The 21287-nt window shown below is 41.5% G+C and overlaps 1 protein-coding gene across 2 annotated transcripts; it reads right to left on the bottom strand.

The window, feature by feature from the left end:
• Positions 1–2345: 2345 nt before the first annotated feature.
• Positions 2346–20434, bottom strand: LOC114561787 (protein-glutamine gamma-glutamyltransferase K). 2 transcript variants are annotated; one of them, XM_028587890.1, is made up of 14 exons: positions 20381–20434; positions 13540–13811; positions 13242–13433; positions 10246–10497; positions 8854–8972; positions 8623–8730; positions 6456–6633; positions 6205–6343; positions 5924–6116; positions 4978–5131; positions 4539–4823; positions 3241–3401; positions 3012–3148; positions 2346–2921 (listed from the first exon to the last, which is right to left on the bottom strand). In XM_028587890.1, the coding sequence occupies exons 2-14, from the start codon at positions 13808–13810 to the stop codon at positions 2762–2764; spliced, it is 2349 nt and encodes a 782-aa protein (XP_028443691.1). In that variant the 5' UTR covers position 13811; positions 20381–20434; the 3' UTR covers positions 2346–2761. The 2 variants fall into 2 exon arrangements, with proteins under 2 accessions (XP_028443691.1, XP_028443690.1); XM_028587889.1 differs by lacking the exon at positions 20381–20434 and adding an exon at positions 17031–17285.
• Between the last annotated feature and the right edge of the window lie 853 nt (positions 20435–21287).

Here is a 21287-nt window from a genome sequence, read left to right as displayed (position 1 = left end):
AATCATGGCAGGAGAGAGGCAATGAGAAGATGTGTTTTAGAGGGACGAGACGTCTTTTCCTCTTGATTATCACTCCTCGGGGCAGGATTAAGAGCTTTGAGACCGCCTTCGCGAATGCCAGAACAACTCCCAGTTCAAGGGAGGAGCGAGCAGCTATTAAATAAGAACTGAGATTCAGCCACAGACTGAACCATAACAATTTCGCTGTCAATAATCAAAATAAAAGACAACACTATAACCAATCACCAGACCCAATGTCAGCACTAACTAACCCTGTTACTGTCATTTTCATAGTGGTGGTAGTGGTTGTTCTTCAGCAAGTTCTTCCTCTGGAGTGTTTGTAGCCTACCCACTCCACTCTCCGTTTCATGGTCAGCAGGAACATCTTCTTGCCTTGGCGGCCCACTATACTCTCAATCCTGTAAAATGACTTTCGTGTTCGAGCACCCCACCACCGTACAAAAATCTGCATTTTAACCGCTGAACACTGTTATCTACGGAGGCCCTAATATCACCTTACGGGATTTTAAGATCTCTTTAGAAAATAAAATTGATCAGCTGTGTTCTCTCCATTATATGAAGTTATTATAAGTTAAAGAACAAGTCAAGAACACACTTCACTTTGAGGTGTACCCCCACCCTGAGTCTTGACCCCCCTCTCCCAGACATTTCAGCCACACCACCACTCTGTTCGAACCATAGACTGTATATTATTAATATACGGTTCAAACACTGTTCATCCCCCAGCAAGTGACCCCCCCTTTATATTCCTCTCCTCAACCCTTTTCATCCTTTTCATCCCTCTCCTTGAGCCCTTTTCATCTATCTCCTCGACCCTAATGATCCCACCGAGCACGGGCCTCACCCTATCCTTCATGTATCCTCTGGCTATTCTAAATAAAACTCCTTTTATGTGTGTTGTGGTGTTGTTAGTGAAGTGGTGGCTGTGTGCATCTGAAGTCGTTAGAGACGCATATGAAATCAATGTGCAGAGTTCAAAATTAGCACCATCTACCAGCCAAATGCTGGTAAAATATGCACGTGGCTGGTAGATATGCTTCACTCGTCAGCCAAACAAACTATGGTAATCTATCGATTGGCTGGTAAAATTTGAACATTCGCTAACTCACTTAATTTAGAATCCTGAATGTAGGCTATAGTAAATTATCTTGTGCGCAAGAAAAAAACACTTCAGCATTCAGTGATTAAAATGCAGAATTTTTGTGTGGTGGTGGGGGGCTCGAACACAAAAGTCATTTTTACAAGATAGCGAGTGTAGTGGGTCACCAAGGCCAGAAGACACATCTGCTGACCATAAAACGGGGAGCGGACTGGGTACAAACACTCTGGAGGAAGAGAAAGCTGAAGAACAACCACCACTAAGCTACCACTAATATAGGACATTTCTGTGTACTGTATCTGAAGTCTCTTTTATATAGACCTTAGTGGTCCCCTAATACTGTATCTGAAGTATCTTTTATATAGGCCTTAGTGGTCCCCTAATACTGTATCTGAAGTCTCTTTTATATAGACCTTAGTGGTCCCCTAATACTGTATCTGAAGTCTCTTTCCCGAAATACAGCCTTGGTGCAGAATTACAGCTACTAGAGCCAGTCCCACAATGAGCTTTCCTTAGGATGTGCCATTTCTGTCTGTAGCTATTGAGGAGGAGAGGGGGGGTTGTGGCCTTGACCAACTGCCACTTTGCTCGTTTGAAAGCCATGATGTCTCTCTCTCTCATGGGTGGGCCAAATTCTCTGGGCGGGAAAAGCAGAGAAAGGGGAGGTAACCTTGCTCCTTATGACCTCATAAGGAGAAGATTCCTGATTGGCCCATCTGAGCTTTCATTTTCTCAAAGGCAGAGCAGGATACCCAGGGCTCGGTTTACACCTATCACCATTTCTAGCCACTGGGGGACCATAGGCAGGCTGGGGGAAAACATATTAATGTTAAAAAACCTCATAAAGTGAAATTTTCATGCCATGGGACCTTTAATGTCACAATAATTCAGCAGACTGCAGGAAACATTTTGAATTATTTCTTTGTTTTAATAATACAACAGCATTTAACATTTAGATATTAAATAACACAATACTTTACTTCAACACATGGCGAAGCAAACAAAATGAATCACATTTCTAAATACAAAACAGGATCTCAATGGAGAGTCTGGCTTTACAAATGTACACTTCTTTCTTTCTTTTAAGATTCTTTTTTTTGTCTCTTTGGGCATTTTTTTAGGCCTTTATTGATAGGACAGCTGAAGAAATGAAAGGGGACAGAGAGAGGGGAAAGACATGCAGCAAAGGCCCGCAGGTCGGAGTCCAACCTGGCCCGCTGCGTTGAGGAGTAAACCTCTATATATGGGCGCCCGCTCTACCAACTGTGCTACCCGGGCGCCCTGAATGTACACTTCTTTCACTAAAGCTGCCACAGAGTCCAACCTCTGCAACAACTGTGGGACTACATTAACATGTCTTGAGTTGGTCCTTTCTGCATGTCATTTCCATGCTCTCTCCCCTTTCTTGTCTAAGCTGTAAAATGAAATGCCTAAAATGCCACCAAAAAATTTGTCATGAGTTTGGTGTTAGCTAATACTGGTTTTAAAAGGTTCTGTCCCATAAACACCATCCTGCAAAATAGAGCAGCACTGTAGTGGCATACATACATTTTGTAAATCTAAACCCTAACTTTCAATATCAATGACATAAAAACAGACATTATAACATTCAGTGTCAAAAGGGCCTTAGTTTTCAAATCGCTATCGAGTGCCGTTGCTTTTGTCCCCCACTGTGATGTCGGCCACACCGTGGACCTGTGTGAGCTGCTTGCAGTCCATCGAAGCCAGTAATTTCCTCGGTCCGGGCAGGGTGGGGACAAAGTGCTCAGTCAGAGACACAGAGGCACGACTGCCAATATCTCTGAGGACAGGAAATGACAGTGGCAATCACAAAAGAGAAAGATAGACAAAAAAACCTGAGCACAAAATAAACAATGTTTTCCATCCTCACCCATAATGGATCTTTCGAGAAGTCAGGAGGCCCAGTCCCTCGGCGTGGAATGCCACGGCTTTCAGCACCTGTGGCAGCGGGTTAGTGAATGAAATCTCTACGGCCATCTTCTCCCCTACCACGGCCTCCCCGATCGGCTGTGCGAGAGAACAACAAAACCAGATCAGAATTCACATTTTAATCTTCTTACCGGTAATATTTTTCATATCTTATGAATTGTTTGGCTTACCTTTATGATTAGGTCTGGGGTCCTGAGCCGGAAACTGAACTGAGTGGCCAGGACCTGCTGTGTTTCTTTGACCCTGCCTGACAGCGTCAGCATCAGGGCGGCCTGGTCTATCAGTTGGTCCTTGTAGTCTTTGTAATCCAGGGTCCACTCCAAATACTTTACTGTAGACAGAACATTGGCAAAGTGTGTTAAAAGTGTATTTCCATCTTTCTCACCTACCTTTTTAAAGCTTTATATTGTATCAAGTAAAATTGTGAAAGCAATAGTTTGGGTATATTTGCTTTCTTGCTGCGAGTTAGATGAGAATACCGATACCTCTCTTATATCTGTCTTGTAAATGTAAAGCTACCACCACCAGCAAGTAAGCTTAGCTTAGCGCAAAGACTGCAAAATAGGGGGAAACAGCTAGCCTGGCTCTGTCCAAAGGTAACAAAATCTTTAAAGCCTGTTTTATGGTCCTGCAGAGGCTCCACGCAGAGCTTTCGCCGTAGCCTACATAAGTGGCCTGATGTTTATACTTGTGCGCTGGCGTGTGTGTCAAGCCGGCATGTGTGTGTGGGGAGTGTGTGCTAGAGCGAAGGAGAAGGGAGAGAGTGACGGCAATTAGCTTCAGAGCGAGTAGCGACTCTAGAGTCCTAGTGAGAGAAACAAAGAGTCTCCTCTGTGTTTTCTGACCATGGTGGGAAATCTGGAGCAGGAGAAGTTAACCCTCTCCTTGATTTCACGTTGTTTATGGAGAAGGAGAACCAGAGAATGGGTCAGGGGAAACGCAACACTACCAAGCCACGGCCGAGCCACGTGCGTCGCTGCGACGTGTAGTTACATTTTTGGAGAGGTGCACGTCAGGCTACGGCGTAGGGTCCCTCGTAGACGCAGAGGGGTCTGCAGGGTTACGCTGTCGATTCGACGCAGAAGCATTATACGGCCTTCAGGCTCACAAATAAAAATGTGTTTCTTGTCCAGCAAGGAAATACAATCGCAGATGCACGTCTTTTCAATTATTTTTTATTGTGAGAAAACCCCTCTGTTGACACCTAAGAAGAACTGTGGGTTCCAAGCCCTCCCTGAGTAATTAGAATCAAAATCAGAAAGGGCTTTATTGCCAAGTACGTTTTTTGCACATACAAGGAATTTGTCATGGTGTTGTTGGTACATGTCACACATTCTCAAATATAAACGAATATACACAATATAAGTATAAACATATACACACAGTATGTATTAATAACGATAAAATAAATGTAAATAAAATAAGTTAAACAGTAGTAAAAGGAATTAAGGTAAGAAGCTCCACTCACCCTCATTGGGCAGCACGTCCACATCTGTCCTGTCCTTTCTGACCGTGGCCTTGCTGACACCGGTGTAGTACATGACTGCCACCTGGCCGTGCAGGGTGAGCCTGCGTTGCTCCGAGCTGTTGTTTCGCAACACGATGGTCAGCTCTGCATCTCTTCCCATTTCAGGCCCGTCACCATCCATGGTCACTTCTATAGTAACATCCTTTGCTGTGGAAGAGGAATATACCTGTGCTTTGGAGCCATAGCTGCAAGCTGTTTCCACAGCAATGCGTTCCTCCTCTGACCCTGAGAACAATTCAAAATGTCGAGTTAATTCAATAAACAATACAGCATACGTACATTGATCAAAGATTTTTGACAGCGGTTTGGCATCCCATACTCTGAGTTCTTGTAATCTTGACTTGTAATGAACATTTTAGTGTGTGCAGTTTGGCGATACCTTCAGGGTATTTGTAAAGGTTTGTGATATCATCGCGTTCATCAGTGCCAACAGCCTTTGTGCTGATGAAGTGGCCCACGGACTGTTTCTCACTGAAGATTTGACTGAAGGTCCCATCTATGTTTCTCTGCCAGTAGATCTTATCACTGTTCACCTGAAAGAGTGCAGAAAGATGGAACAAGAGAGAGAGGGAGTCAGACAATAAAGCCCTGAACAGATGGGACGCGTCATGCATCGTTTGATGTATGCCAAATGGCTCATGATTAATATACACAGAGCACACATAATGTGTCAACAAAAAAGATCAGTTGCTCACTCCTGTAGGTCAAGTATGTGAGGAAAAACTGTATTTTAGAGGGTTTTCGGTCAGTGTAACGCTTATCAGTTAAATTTTTTCGAAGCACAAACGGACATTTGAAAAAACAGAAAAATGGGTTCCAATATCCAATTTTTCATTGTTTTCCATCTTGACAAATAAAAAAATTGGATCTTTAAACAGTTTTTCCAATTTTCTGTTTTTATTCAGAGGATCAGAAATTTAGAAAATTAAAAAATTGCGTCTGGGCTCCAATTATTCAATACCGCAATGGTATTCTCTCCCTCGTTCCACCTAGCTATTCTGCAAAATAGAGGAAGAGACTACCATTGCAGTATTGAATAATTTGAGCTCAGATGCAATTTTGTAATTTTCTAAATTTCTGATCCTCTGAATAAAAACAGAAAATTGGAAAAACTGTTTAAAGATCCAATTTTTTTATTTGTCAAGGTGGAAAAAAATGAAAAATTGATATTTGTACCCATTTTTCTGTTTTTCCAAAAATCCGTTTGTGCTTAGAAAATTGAACTGATAAGCGTTACACTGACCGTTTTTCTCCCGCATAAATTCTAACCATTCCTTGCAAGCCTTACAACTGTGCTCTTAAGGTAAACTATATATTCCACAAACCTCGGCGAACACAAACGGAGTGTCATGTTTGAGGTAGACCTGACCATTGCACACAGCAGCGAGAGAAGCAGGGCCACAGCGGTAGGTGCCCTGGCTGGTCTCCTGAGGCGTGGCATCGACAGCTTGCCAACCACCATATCCCGGGGGCAAGTCTGGACGAGCCATCCAGCAGTCGTTCCACACGTGGAAGTTCCTTCAGGGGAAAGACTCGAAGGTCAGGCTTCATAAACTAGAGAGCGAAACATGCCACGATGAGGCACAAGGATGGTGACAGGACATACCAGATAGAGTCGGCATTGAGGTAATCTATAGGCTCCAGGTTCTCGTCCAGGTATACATCTGTTGTCAAGGAGACGTCTGTGTCGTGAGCTGAGCTGAAGTTGGTCACAGTTCGACTGGGAATACCTAAACACCGTAAAACTGAAAGGAACACAGAGTGATAAGGCACCGGTTGTCAATATCTCTGTGACATTTGCACATATATAGTACTGTACAAGCATGTTATGTATACACGTGAAAAAAATCAGCTAACCTGTAGTGACTACGCAAGCAAAGACCCAGCACTGGCCATACTTAACAGGGCTCCCGCTGGTTTTATGGTACTGCTTCAAGATATCCACACTTCCACTCCAAACTGTTGGACTAGTTCCAGCTGAATAGTCTCCTGACCAGTTCCCCTCCAGGACACCACCGTCATCAGGGGAATTGATCTGGATAAAAGAAGAAAGTGTTGTCGTTTTTTTATACTTCTGAGTTTGAAGCTATGAACCGTAAACTGTAGTATACGTAAAAAAAGAACCCCATCCCTGGCTGAACAAGACTATGCTTTCTTCTCTGACAGGAACATGAACAAAGTAACAGTTGAAATAAACATGACTTCATTTAGTTAATGATACATACAGTATTTCAATCTTGACTACATTCAATAAAGCAGATTGAAACAATGATTATTATTTATTTTTTTATGACATGCAGGTGCTTTGAGCTTGTTTTTTGACAATTTTTCCATCGTTTTTGTCGCTTTCTTTAAATGCATGCAGACATGTCCCGGGACCTCCCTAGATAGTTGGAGATCTTAACCCCACATCCCCAATGTTGAACCCAAAGTTACGCCCTTGGGGTGGATACACATTTCATTTTCTTTTTTATTACTTTTATTAACATTGCGAGACAGGCCATTTCTGCCGCATTTGGTGATGTCAGAATAATCAGGAAAATTAGGCCCCGGCTCGGAAAATGTACGTGAAGGCCCCCTCAAGGCGGAATGTTAGCTAGGGCACGCCTTGGCAAAGGTCTGCGCTCTCTGAGTGCCCTTCTAGTTTCATATATATTTGGTCACAAATCAAAGTATTGGGCAAGTTTGACCTGATGATGTCAGACGATCACCAAAGTTATTACAATTCATCCTGAGGGGAACATGAATGTGTGTACCACCTAAATGGTACAAATCACAGCAATATATCGGATAGTTGTCGAGACATTTCACAAAAAAAAGTCAACTTCATGGTAAAACAAGAGAAAAAGTCGGGATCACCATCAATAGGATTCATCCTCTGTGAACAACGTAGACTGGGTAAATCCAGCCCGATCTGCCGGTGATTTGATTTCTCTCTGCAGCTCAGGCTGGAAACCTGTACATATTTCTATCCCGCTTCTGTTAGAAATCTGCGGGGACCAATCACAAACTGGCTTATCCACCTGGCGCGCTATTGGCGGGTTTAACACTATGACGATAGCGCAGCGACGGCAAGCAGCTTCTTGTTTGCATTCAACATGGCGGCCACCGAAGCGCAGCAACCCGTTGATGCTGCTGTCGCTGCTGTTTTAAAAGATTTCAAAGGCAAGTTTTCTCTGAAAAACGGAACAGAAACTCACCAAGGAACAATTCCTACAAAAGAAGGATGTGTTTGCCTTACTACCGACCTCTGCAAAGTACGTCACCCGGATCGTTGGTCTGATTGGTTGAAGGACTATCCAGTGGCGTACAGAGTCATTTGAACTCTTGTGCAGTAGAAAATACAGAGCAGACTCCCCAGACTAATGTTCAATCTTAAAAGATTGAGCTCGGTCTGGTGATAGCCAGACTAGGAACAATGCATATCTGTACAAAATGTATTGGCCACTACTTGTTGACATTATGGCAGCAGGGCATTGCACTTTCTGTCTAAACGTACCATTTTGCACTAGTGCTCAAAAAGGAGAAAAATCCATCAGCTAGACCCTAGGACGCTGCAGGTATCCTGCTGAGCCACTGCTGGGATGTGTGGAAAGAGTTATTATGGCCACAGGCGATATGACATGACTGAGCAGGGTTTTCGACTTTAATGGTCCCTGTATACCAGGGGTGCCAAACTCATTTTCACTAAGGGCCACACTGAAAAAAGAGAATCACACCAAGGGCCGGACATGTAGAGTTTATTGACATGCTTTTGTTACTGCATGTCACTTTTTTTTTTTTTACATTTTGGTAGCTTTTTTTTCCGACTTTTTTGTGGCTTTCTCAGACATTTGTCACCTTTTTGTAAATTTGTTGCTTTTTCCGGCATTTTTGTTGATATGAAGCCCTACAAAAGTCATCAAAAGAGTTCCTTAGCCATAGAATTAGCCGGATTTTGAGTTTGACACATGTGCTGAACACATTATGACGAGAATTATTAAGGTAGGTAGATCAGGTGAAGAAATAGTAAGTGCAGTCTCACCATGGCTGAGATGACTCGCACCACATTAACCGGGTCTCCCCAACCAGACGGAGGAGTTCCACTCTTTTCCAGGACAAAGACACAAGCAGCAAGAATCCCATCATCAAACTGAAACCAAAACAGAGAAAACACAGGGAGGGTGGCGAGAGCCAGTCAGTTGTTTTTTATTTTTTTTATTTTTTACTGCTCAGTCTATTCACCAAACACTGAAAGATCACAAAAACCACCCACCTGTCCATAGTTCCATGTCCGCTCTCCAATTTGATTCTCCGTACCGTAGTAGGCTCGTCCGATATCATTCAGGACATATTCCTGCCTTTCGACCTCCGAATCAATGAACACTGTGTCATCTGACAGAGAACAAGTAAGAACATTTTTAAAAATCCCGGAAAATAACAACTTTTTATTTTGAATATTGAACTTTAATGTGAATTTTGGTCAATTATAAAAGCTGCAGTAGTCATATGTCTTTTTTAAGACTTTCTAAAATTATTGGTTTTAGAAATGTTAGTGAACACTGTTGATGAAAAGCTTGTAAGACTGACAAGGGACTATACAAGAGAAAGTTGAAATTGTCCTATCAACTATTTCAGAGGGTATTGTAAAAAAATGTGACTATCATTTTTTGTTCCTTTGAAGAAGATTAATACCCCTGCCTATCTGTTAAATATAAGGCTACAGCCAGCAGCCACTTAGCTTAGCTTAAAGGTCCAATGTGTAAGAATTTCTCTCATCTAGCGTTGAGATCATATATCGCAATCAACTCTCTCGTACCACGCCTTCACGCTTCAAAAAGCCGGTCTCTTGCTCTTTTCAATATCATTTTTATTTTTCTGGGTGAAGAGGAAGACTCCGGTTCCTGAAATTTGGATTTTGAATACGTGTGCTCCTCCATGTTTCCTTCTTCAAACCTGCCAGGGCCATATGTCAATGGCCGGGGCTGGGAAGCTACGATACCCATTAGCAGCGTTAGCAGCACCTGCGAGTTTATCATGTGACAACGAAAACACGAGAGCAGTATGTCCTGTATGTCCCTTACCGGCTAACGTATTTCGAGATGGAGCATGAAAATGGAGCGTCTACCCCAGGTCATGCGAATGCAAATGTAACATTTCAAGCCAAAAGGAATACTTGGAATTGATGGTGGTGGTCAATATTCATTGTGTGCTCAACGAGTGTGTGAACGGGCAACACAGATTTTGATAATGAACAACTAAACACGTTACACACTGGACCTTTAAAGACTGAAAACAGGGAAACAGCTAAAACATATTATATACCTTTACTACAGGGCTATTTGACTGTATTGTAAGGTGTTTCTGTTATTTTGACCACCCTTTGTAGTATATTAACTAGATATACTGTTGCTGTTAGGCATATATATATATTTAATTAGCTACATTTTCTTTCATAAATCAATGCTATCAGTGACCCTTTATGTCTGTTTGTGGGTTTTACAAATATTTAAACAGTGACAATGTGATTTCATCTGACTTCGACTGAGGTAAATCGCTCAAAACAATGTTTTCCAATTAGCCTTCAGGACATATAAGGTTTTCACCTGACAGCAACAATATCCACCTTATATGTGTCTTGGATGCTTTTTTGTTATCCCGTGTTTACCTTCACACCAGGGGTTGAACAACAGGTAGATGTCATTGGCCGGGTCGTGGTTGGAAACAGCCTGGCCGTTTGCGCAATGTGTTTCCACTGTGAGTTGATATCGGCCAATGGCCGCCGTGGGGGGAGAATTCACTGACAGCATTATCCTTTTGTCATCCTGTCTCACAACAGCAGCCTCCCAACGACCATCCTCCAACTCCTCCACCAATGGGATGGTTACCAGGGTTCCCTTTGACACGGATGGCAGTGGCCCTGAGGAAGGGAGAGGAGACGTGTGAAGGAACATTGCATGTAGAAACTATTGCTCTTACCATGCCCTCATTTGGCCTCCATCCATCTAAGCCACACCTGCATTCCCACTGTTTGAATAAACAGAAACCAAATCCAAACTATCCAGACACACACACACACACACACACACACACACACACACACACACACACACACAGCATGTCATGACAGTGTGTTACTGTACTAGAAAATCTTTGGCAGCAGTTTGCTGTTCGTTAGTTATGTCGTGAACATTGCTGTAAACTGTAGGGCTTCTGCATCAAGGGTTTAAAGAGAGAAACCAAAATCAGTGTTTTTTATAATAAAGAAACTCATAATTTCCAACATTACATCCAGCTACAAGAGCTTTCCCCCTAAACTGAGTGTATAAATCTACAGCCCTCTCTGGAAATTGAAGCCTATACATTTGTCGGTGACTTCCTGTCTTTATCTGTTACATCCGAATCAGGCTAAAATTCTACATTTGCACAAGCAATATTAAAATAATTTCTTTGCTCCAGCAAAACAACGCACATAATGCGGCAGCCCCCTGTATCGATGGGGCCCATAAACACCCCGTAAAATGTCAACTTTGCACCCAACATATCTCATTATCTAAGAAGCAATACAGTCTACTCCCAGGCGGGATACATCCTTTTCTTTCTACTGACTCCAGGGCCTTTACCCCCCTGAGGAACAACTTTACATTTTCAGCCCTGCAACAGGTAAGACTCTGTGAAAAGCAGCTGTCAGTGTTCAATCTGCCCCACATTATCATTCTGTCAGGTGTTATGAAAAGTGCAGCCTCTCTGAGCCAATAGGGAGGCTTCAGACTTTGAAACGCAGGTCAAAGCACGCAGTCTAAGCTTTTAACTCTTGTTGACTTTCACTTGAATTTTAAATAACTACACTCATGCCGTGGGGGGTTTGCGTCTCAGAATACAGTGTTTGGACTGAGTGCAGGGTTCTGTGAGCTCGGTTAAAAACGGTCTGAAGTGAGATATCAGCAGAGAAATGGCCCTTTTCATTTAGAAATGAAATATCCACCATTTGCAGAGCGGTCATCATGTGCAGCTTCTATTGTCCAGCTTGTTGCTGTTATAGGAGATGGCTTTTTAAAACTATTGGATTATTCATGATCAGTGTTGTATTTTTTGGTCACAACGTCACATTGTGGACTTAATAGGTTAAAACCCTACTTGAAACATAGAATGTAATTTGAAAACAAATTCTGCCCTCATTTTGGTTACTTCATTTGCAAAATAGCAACCATTCATAAGCCATAAATGTTTCTCTAGTGTCATGCACGGAATAGGGTCATAAGGGTAAAAAAATAAAATAGTTCAGCTATATATATACGCGGTCCTTCTGTAAAAGAGACAGTGTAATTATTCTCTTCAAGCTTCCCTTGTTATCACACACAGCTATAATTGTAGGATCCTCTCTGGCGTACAGTATGGGAGAGGGAGCAGAGACAGTTGGTGGTGGCAGCAGCGCTGGTGAATTGTCAGCCGACTTTTTAGTTAACCCTTGTGTTGTCTTCCATTTGACCATGCACGCAGGTCCTCCCCGGTCAAAACTGAACAGCAACATTTTTTCTGACGTTTTTGTCTCTTTTTTCTCTTTTTCTGCTTTTGGCGCTTTTTTCAATGTTTTGGTGCTTTTTTTGACGTTTAACGCTTCTTTTCACTACCATGTATACACACCACTGACAAACTTCTTTCCACTAGTTTTACACTTATTTTTGGAATTCATGGTCAATAAACCTCATCTACAGGAAATGACCTAATTCTTGAATTCCTTGATGAATTATTTAGACTCATATTATAATATATAAAGGAAGGATAATCACAGACTTGTATATGTCAACGTTCAGTGAGGATTTCGAAAACATTGAATAAAACACCCAAAATTCAATAAAAGTGAAGATCCAATCATTTGTTGTACTTGCAAAGCCCATTGTATGGAATCATCCATGTTATTTTGGGGTAATTCAAACGAGGTAGTTAAAGAGAAACCCATATTTCTGATATAGATATCTTGAAAAGACAAAAGGGTTAAAACAAGACCAAGGACTCGGCATACATACAGCTCTATCCCTGGAGCATAGCAACCAGAACTGTTACCATAGCAATAGCAACTGTCATGAAATCTCTCTCTCTCTCTCCTCTCTCTCTCTCTCTCTCTCTCTCTCTCTCTCTCTCTCTCTCCCTCTCTCTCTCTCTCTCTCTCTATCCCTCTCTCCCTCTATCTCTCTCCCTCTCTCTCTCTCAATAAGTCTTTCTATCTCACGCATGAATGCAGCACAATCTGAATAGCTCCACACACACAAGCAGCTGAATTAACAGTTTAAAACAAAAGTTCTGGTACATTTTTCTTCTTCCTCCCACAGCCCTCGGCCCATCACCTTCCTCTCCTTCCCGTGACTGCCCCGATAGAGGGAGGTCTTCATCATCATGTGCAACTCTGCACGGCGTTTCACCGAGAATCCCGGTTCACACTTGGCCTCAGAGGCGAGACATGTGGGTCATTACTTTTCATGTGCATTGATGTTGCCTATGGAATCCTAGTTGTTTTGAAAGTCTCTATTTTTATAATGTTATTCTGGTGTCTATTTAGAACCATAACACATGGCAACACTTTGTGGGGTGTATAGAGGTGAAATACAGTGCTTCAATTCCCTTTTAGAAAGCACTACACTGCTTCCGTCAAGGACTCGGACTAACCAGTTTTAAGTTGTAGATGGATTTTGTCAGTGCTGGGGTCAAAGGGTCGAGACAGGGTAATCCACATCTGGAAAGTTTGTCCTCTGCGAATAACAAAGTCATCCCTTTGGTAAAGGTTTGTGTGGTGCTCTGTGCGGTTCCCCCCCGATTTGCTTTTCATCAGGTCTATTGATCGCACTTTTAGGATGAGTTCTGCGAAAACAAAAACAAATATATGAGGGTGAAGTCTCTCTCGTGGGCCGGCATTGACTTTGGTTGATAAATAACACAACTGTGGGCTCTCTGAGCTGCCAGTTACCATCAAGCTGCCTGTCACCAGTCTCAGGCTTCTCGCCATTTGTCCCGTCCTCCTTATCATCAGCCCCCGTGACCAAGGTGTTCGTAATGTCGTCCTCATTTGGCTTGGGACAGCAGCATGGGCAAACCTTACGCAGCCACCTCCGACATGCATTTTCTTTCACAGAATTGCTTTCCTCTGGCACTTCCTTATCTTCCTCTGTGTCTTCCCCAAATCCGAGAGTGACACCTGGAAACCGACCCACCCCAGATGTGCCTCTGATTGATCGCATCCTGAGAAGAAAAAAAAAATAGATAAAACACAATGACACGGTAATTGGTGCTTTTTATTGGATACAACACAATAGTCCTTACCAAATCATTATGCGGGTACATTGTCCATTTTTAACACTCACAAGATTACCTCCTTTGGAATCATCCTTCCAAAAAAACAACCATTTATCGTACTCATTGGCAAAAGATAAGGAGCTTGTTGCTCCACGGATGGCCCCCCGATAAACAATGAAAGATGCTTCATCCATTTTTGTGTAAATTTTACCTCGTGACCAAAAAGAATGTGTTCAATTATTGTTTACTGACTGTTTGATTACAAACAAGTGACACTGGATGATGAAAATGTCTTTATTGGGAGTAACCCCTTGAGATGCAGCATCTCGTTTTCGAGGAGTTCCTTAACGATAAATAAATATACAGTACAATCATAATTAGACACAACAGTTAACAAAACGAAAACAGACCAAAAAAAAACATCATAATCAGTCAGTCATAATCACGTTTAAAGGAACACGCCGACTTATTGGGAATTTATCTTATTCACCGTAACCCCCAGAGTTAGACAAGTCGATACATACCCTTCTCATCTCTGTGCGTGCTGTAAGGCTGTCTGACGGCTCCAGCGGCATCAGGCCAGCACAGAACATGCAGGTGAATGGTTCCAGTAATCCTACTGCTCCGAATAAGTGACAAAATAACACCAACATGTTCCTATTTACATGTTGTGATTTATAGAGTCACAGCATGTACAAAAAACAACGTAACATGAGACACAGCAGTCTTCTAACTGTAAACAAACCGGGAATTATATTCTCAGGCGGAAGAATATAGTACTTGGGCGGAGTGATATGCTCGCAGCAAGCCTGTCTGAGAATATAGTTCCCGGTTTGTTTACTGTTAGAAAAGATGGCTGTGTCTCATGTTACGTTGTTTTTTGTACACGCCAGACTCTACAAATCACAACATGTAAATAGGAACATGTTGGAGTTATTTTGTCACTTTTGTCACAATTCGGAGCAGTAGGCTAGTTGGAACCAGTTACCTGCAGGATCTGTGCTAGGCTAAGCTAATGCTGGAACCGTCAGACAGCCTTACAGCACGCACGGAGATGAGAAGGGTATGTATGGACTTGTCTTACTCTGGGGGTTACGGTGAATTAGCTAAATTCTCAATAAGTCGGCGTGTTCCTTTAAGGGAGAGCAAGAATGAAACTGGATATTAATAATAATATTAGAAAAGGTGTTATCATGGTGTTGTAGAGGATTATGGACAGGTACAGTTGGTGCTGTAATAGGAAAACAGGTGGAGTGGAGAGATAGACTGGATTGAATGTTTACAGGTAGATTATTCCAATCTGAGTATATTATATATGTTGGGAATCACAGATTTATTTATAGAGACATAGAAAAGCTATGTTTTTATAATTGAAGGCAAGAATATATATGTATATATATATATATATACATATATGTATATACATACAGTATATGTGTGTGTCACATTAGGATCCCTTCTTTCTTCTGTTCATTTAGAGCTTTAAGGTATTGATACAGTCAAACGCATACAACTGAAATTACAGTACTGATATTTTGATGATGTAACCGATAAAGAGAATGTAATCCTGTCTTTGCATGAAAAAGCTTTTTCTTGCAATGAGAATATCACATGAATACTAATTTGATTCACTAATATTGCTGCTAAACAGAGCATAAATCATACGACTATCTTGCATTTTTCATTTCAATATCCCTCATGGCATCGGTGATATCTTCAGGACACATCTGGAGCTGATTTACTTAGCAAAATTACATTCAGATTTATTAGGTCAGTGAAAATCTCCAGAAGGTTTTCTATGGAGGTCAGCATGTGCTCTGATTCACAACTGTGCTGTAATAATAATAATAATAATAATAATAAACAATAATTTATACTTTATTAATCCCGCAAGGATTGTTTTCACTCTGTTGTTATTACACACATTACACACACATGCTCAGTCAGGGCTGGACTGGGACAAAAAATCGGCCCTGGTATTTTTGGCCCAGGCGGCCCACCCCCACCGTGATTAAATACTTAAATAATTAATTCATTCTTAGAGTTATGGTTTGTATATTTATGGTATTTTTATAATTTTTTTATTATTGATATTTGATATGATATTGTCATTATTTTTATTATTACTATTTTGCTTAATATTGGCTTAGCAATTTTAAAAAGAGTTTACTGTTAATTTTAACTATTGTAAGATTCATATTTTGTCGCTTTGGACACAAGTGTCTGCTAAATACTGTAACCATAACTATAACCCTTCCCAAAAGCTAGAATAAAGCTGAGAGTAGTATATGCCCTGGAAAAGAGCACCAATACAAGAGAAGCTAATTAAGCCATTCAAGAACACTGATGCTTGTATCAATCTGTCAGACTCTACACCTGCACCACCCGATAATGTTGTAGTTTTTTTCGGGTCCTGTCTCAATCACCCGCCACTCAGCATGGCTCTATGTATATATTTGTTATTATCTGTATTTATATTTTTCCAACTGTATTTATATTTTTTCCATTCCAAGCACTTACTTTTTCAATATTATTTATATTATGGTCACACTTAAATATCATTTACATTATGGTTAATTACTTTTGCTGTTATGTAATTACATATTTTTCAATCTAATTTCACGTCAATTACAATTACACTATTTTTTTTGCACTGCCCACCTCACTTTACTTAAATGCTTTTTATATAATGCCACTTTACATTCATTCAGTGTTTTTTGCACATTGTCTGTTGTTTGCCTGTTTTTTGTTTGTTTGGTTGTTTGTTGGTTTGTTTTTATTGTGGAAACACTGCTGCTGTAATAAGTGAATTTCCCCATTGTGGGATGAATGAAGTATTAATAAAAGTATTATCTAATCACCACTGATTTTATAGATCACACAGACTTTTCAGCTACCCAACAGGCTAACCGCTAGCATTTTCAATGTAAGCTTAAACAGTTAGGTTACCTGACAGCCACTAACTTTAATGTTACAGTCAAACTGCTTGTTATCGTTATGACGTGACACGCACACGCACGCGCGCGCACGAACACACACACACAAACACACACACACACACACACACACACACACACACACACACACACACACACACACACACACACACACACACACAGCCTCCCTCCCTTCCTGAAAGTCCCTGTTAATTTGTCTAGTCCTTACCACATCGTCATCTACTCTCTCTTCCATCTTTTCCTCACTCGCCTCCTCCTCGCCTTCTTCCCTGACATCGTTGTTTCTGCTTCTATAGCCAGCCACCTCTCCTCCTCCTCGGCTTCAGGTAATGCTGATGTTGAAGCAGCTATACAGCCCCAAACATGTCAGAAATTTTTGAGGACTCCGCCTGTAGATTGTTAATCTTTTTCTCCTCTAATTTCTCTGCACCTCCCTTGCACTTGGTGGTCGTTTGTCCATTATAACGTGAATGCTAAACTTCCAGCATAACTATTACAGCTCACGTCTCAGGGCCGGGAGGCGTGGCCAAAGTGGGATTCGTAAATTTGTGGCCCGGAGTGGAAGGGGGTTCCTGGATTTCATTGGGTCAGGCCAGTGCCTATAAAGAAAATTAACCAATGGGCCGCTGTGAGTTCTTTATGGGCCGGTCCGGCCAAAAAATTAAAAAAAGGCCTATTTATATCAGCGATTCGGCCCAAAAGTCCGTCGGCCCACCGGGAAAATGCCCGGTATGCCAGATGGCCAGTCCAGCCCTGTGCTCAGTACCTATACATGCACTTATGAATTGATGTCAGAGTGAGGGGGCTGCAGCTATCAATGGACAGGCTGCCCCAAGCAGTTGGGGGTTCGGGGCCTTGCTCAAGAGCACCTACCAGTCCGCCACCATACTTTGGTCCATATGGGGACTTGAATAGCGACCCTCTGATTCCCAGCCCAACTCCCTAGAGTCTGAGCTGCTGCCACCCTCCCCACCCCTTTGGCACCAATTTCACTATTTATTTATATATATATATATAAAGATCAAAACATAATGCTTTAGAGTCATATTTCTGTGAGAGCCAAGGAATTGAAGAAAAATGCATGAACTTAAATCCATCCAATTTTATGCTAATTTTCACCCTCCACTCTAATTTGACATCTTTTTGGCAATTCCAGCTTCCAAGAAATGCTACAATACCACTGAAAGCACACACTTTACATTCCTTGGCAACAGTGACAGTTATGTGGTAACCAAACCGGCTCAGATGAGGCCATGCAAGGCAGACAATCCGTTCACTCCTTATTCACATTCCAATAACGTGGAGACGTGGAGCGAGTACGATGAATCCGAGACAGACGCTAGTAGGTAAGCCAACGCTTCCTCCTGCCAGTTTAGGATTGTGAGTCACACATTTACTGCTGACTGACAGAGAAGGCTAAACAGTTTAAGAAAACAATTTGCATAAAAATATACATAACCTGATAAACATGCCAACTAATACTGTATGTGCATTAATACTGTATGTGCATTAGGCAATAGCTTTAGGTAGATTCTTCTCTCACAGAATAGGGAATAGTAACGCACTTCACTTTGTTTTAATAGCTTAGCAGCTAAAATGTTCAGTCAATAAAATGCAGTATATTTACACCCAACTTGCATTCAATGAACCAGATGAAACAGTGACCATATGTATTGTAGGGACATAGAGATGGAAGACTAAGAGGCCATGCTAGCTTTGTGAGGCTGTGCTAACCACTAGCCTCAGTAGAGGTTTAGCAGACATTAGCATGTTAACATTTGTTAATCAGCATTTAAGCACGAAATAAAGCTGAGGCTGATGGGAATTCCATTACTTTTGCAAGTAATTGGTGATAAATCGAAACATTGAAGTCATTTAAATTTGGAACTGATGAGAGCGATAGGTATCAACAAAAAGTGACAACAATTCACCTTGAGGGGGACATGAATATCTATGAATGTCATTCAATAAATTGTGGCGCTAGAAAAAAAAAAGTCAGGATTCATCCTCTGGGAACCATGAATGTCTGTACCCGGTTTCATTGTAGTCCATTAAGTAGTTGAGATTTGTCAATCTGGACCAAAGTGGCAGGCCAGCTGACCAACGTTCCATCCGATGCTGCTAGCATGTACTGTATGTTTCACCAGATCTAGCTCGGTTTTACCCTCGTCACTAATGTATTTTCATCCCCACAACGATTGTAACTTGGAAGCCTCAGTAGGTTGTGAAAGTTTACTGCAGGGTGGGCCCTCACAAGGGGCTTATAAGTCAAAATGAAATCCACCACAGCACCTGCATTAGTGGCAATAAAAATAAGAACGGTAGAGGAAAAAGATTGCTTGGAATTCTGCTCCATATGGTTGAGATTACAGTCTGCTAACAGGGCATCTTCCAAAAAGGGGGCACACCCACCCACATACACAACAAAACAACTTACTTACTAATGCATCCAATAATATGTTAGACATAATGTTTGCACTGCACTGTAAACTAATACAGCGAGATAAGGGGGTACAGTAACCCTCAACAAGCTGCACAGCAGTGACAGCAACATATTAGATGCCCGACAGCTGAACCTGCTATGATATGAGATTCATATCGCTTCATCATCCGCTGTGTTACATTCTCACTACTCAGTGCAGACTTTCTCTGGCTCCCTCTGGACCAGGGCACATGCAACTGACTAATGCATACAGATCTAGAAAAGCTCGTCAAATGTCAAATAAAGTGGGTTCAAGTTCCCATGACTCCCATGAAATTAGCAGCAAATATAAAATACTATTCATCCAAGTACGGCTGTTTTCCTCCAGGAGGGTGGTGATCCGGTAAGCATCACTTGGCTACACTCATGACCCGTTGCCTTGGGTCGAACTCATGTTGAACTACAACGTGGGACATTAATTGATGACTTCAGAATTAAGGCATTCACAGGATTGAGTTCAACACACAAACGCTTACTTTGTATTTGTGTTTATCCCTGAGCCAATTCCTGTGAATGTTTGACCCTTTTACATCGTCTGACAATATTGATTTATTATTCTGGCTTGCTACACTGAATGAGATATTAAAGGGAAATTTCACCGCTGGAAATCTGAATATATCTTTAAATTGGGTCACTTATGTAGTAGAAATTTAAATTGGTGCCTTCTAGGCCAAGATAAGACAGAAAATGTGTTTTTGGCTCATATGGATGAAAGACACAAATCCCAGAATTCACTTGCTTTGCTGCTGTATGAGGCCACTCCCAAGCCACGCCTGTCCTTTACAGACAGACAGTGAGACGATTTCAACCATATACACGAAAAAACGTTTCACCGTGGCTCAATGGCTATGATACATTTTGTGAGGAAAGGATCCCTCCCAGTCAAATAGTGGCATGCAATACAAAGTTTCCTATAAATCAGGTGAAGTACTTTGCCATGAAATCCGAGGGGCACTCTGCTCAGGAGACAAGTATGAACGTGAGTAAACATGTTAACAGCATAAAGTCATAAATCAAAGACCTAACTGTCAGGCTGTATATAGACAGAGCTACATGCGAAAGTGGTTCAAACTCACTCAGTTGAATAGCAGACAAAATGAGACGATGCAGACTGGAGGAAGAACTCTTCTGTTCGCTGTGTATTTTGTGTTTCGCGAGTTTTAGTTCAGACCTCCTTTAAATACTTGGGAGCCAAGACAGTGCCACGCCTTCCAGCTGCACAGAAAGCAGTCGGGTCAGATAGTTATCCGAAAGCAACAACTGTTTGCTTGGCTCACTGCCAAAATGATTTCATGAAATCATTTTGGCAGGGAGCCAAGCAAACATTTTGAATGTTACAGTTAACCAAAAAAGTGTGATATCTCTTTGATTATAGTAACTATTTATTAATGCCTTTATGTTTACACTATTAAACTTGTAAGATGTAAAACATGCAAGGTTGTGTTAGAAACTTAATTATGGCTTGTTAACCATTAACTATTATTATTATTATAATTAGTTTTATCATTGTCCCAGCCCCATCCTGAAGGAATTCATTCATTGACTCATTCATTACCTGTATATCGGACGATCCTCAGAAAGAACAGCTTTCAAAGTAACTCTCACAAGGAATCTGGGTAAGTAAATCTGGAGAGAGTCAAGATCACTTATTGTTGAAAAATATAATAAGGTACAAATACAGTAGAAGGAAAGGTTGCTACATTAAGACTTACAGTACCATAGAAGAAATAAATTAGAGGTGTAAGCTACTAATAACAAAATTATGACTCCACTCTATTCAAATGTCCCAGGGAGTGATGGCTTTGAGCGAGCTTGCACAATACCAGGACTGAAACACCTAAATGGAATTCAGCCATCACTGATTGTTTTTTCTTTAGGGAGTGGGTTCCCATTTACTTTTGCGTCAAGTCTATTTCATATGACATGACTTAGTTGACTGAGTTATCCACACTGACTGGTTTTCACTGAGTTTCTCAACTGTGT

Source organism: Perca flavescens, chromosome 9, assembly GCF_004354835.1.
Source record: "Perca flavescens isolate YP-PL-M2 chromosome 9, PFLA_1.0, whole genome shotgun sequence".
In the NCBI taxonomy this organism is placed as follows: domain Eukaryota; kingdom Metazoa; phylum Chordata; class Actinopteri; order Perciformes; family Percidae; genus Perca; species Perca flavescens.
Note: the sequence above shows the minus strand (reverse complement) of the source record. Positions and strands in the feature narration are given on the sequence as shown.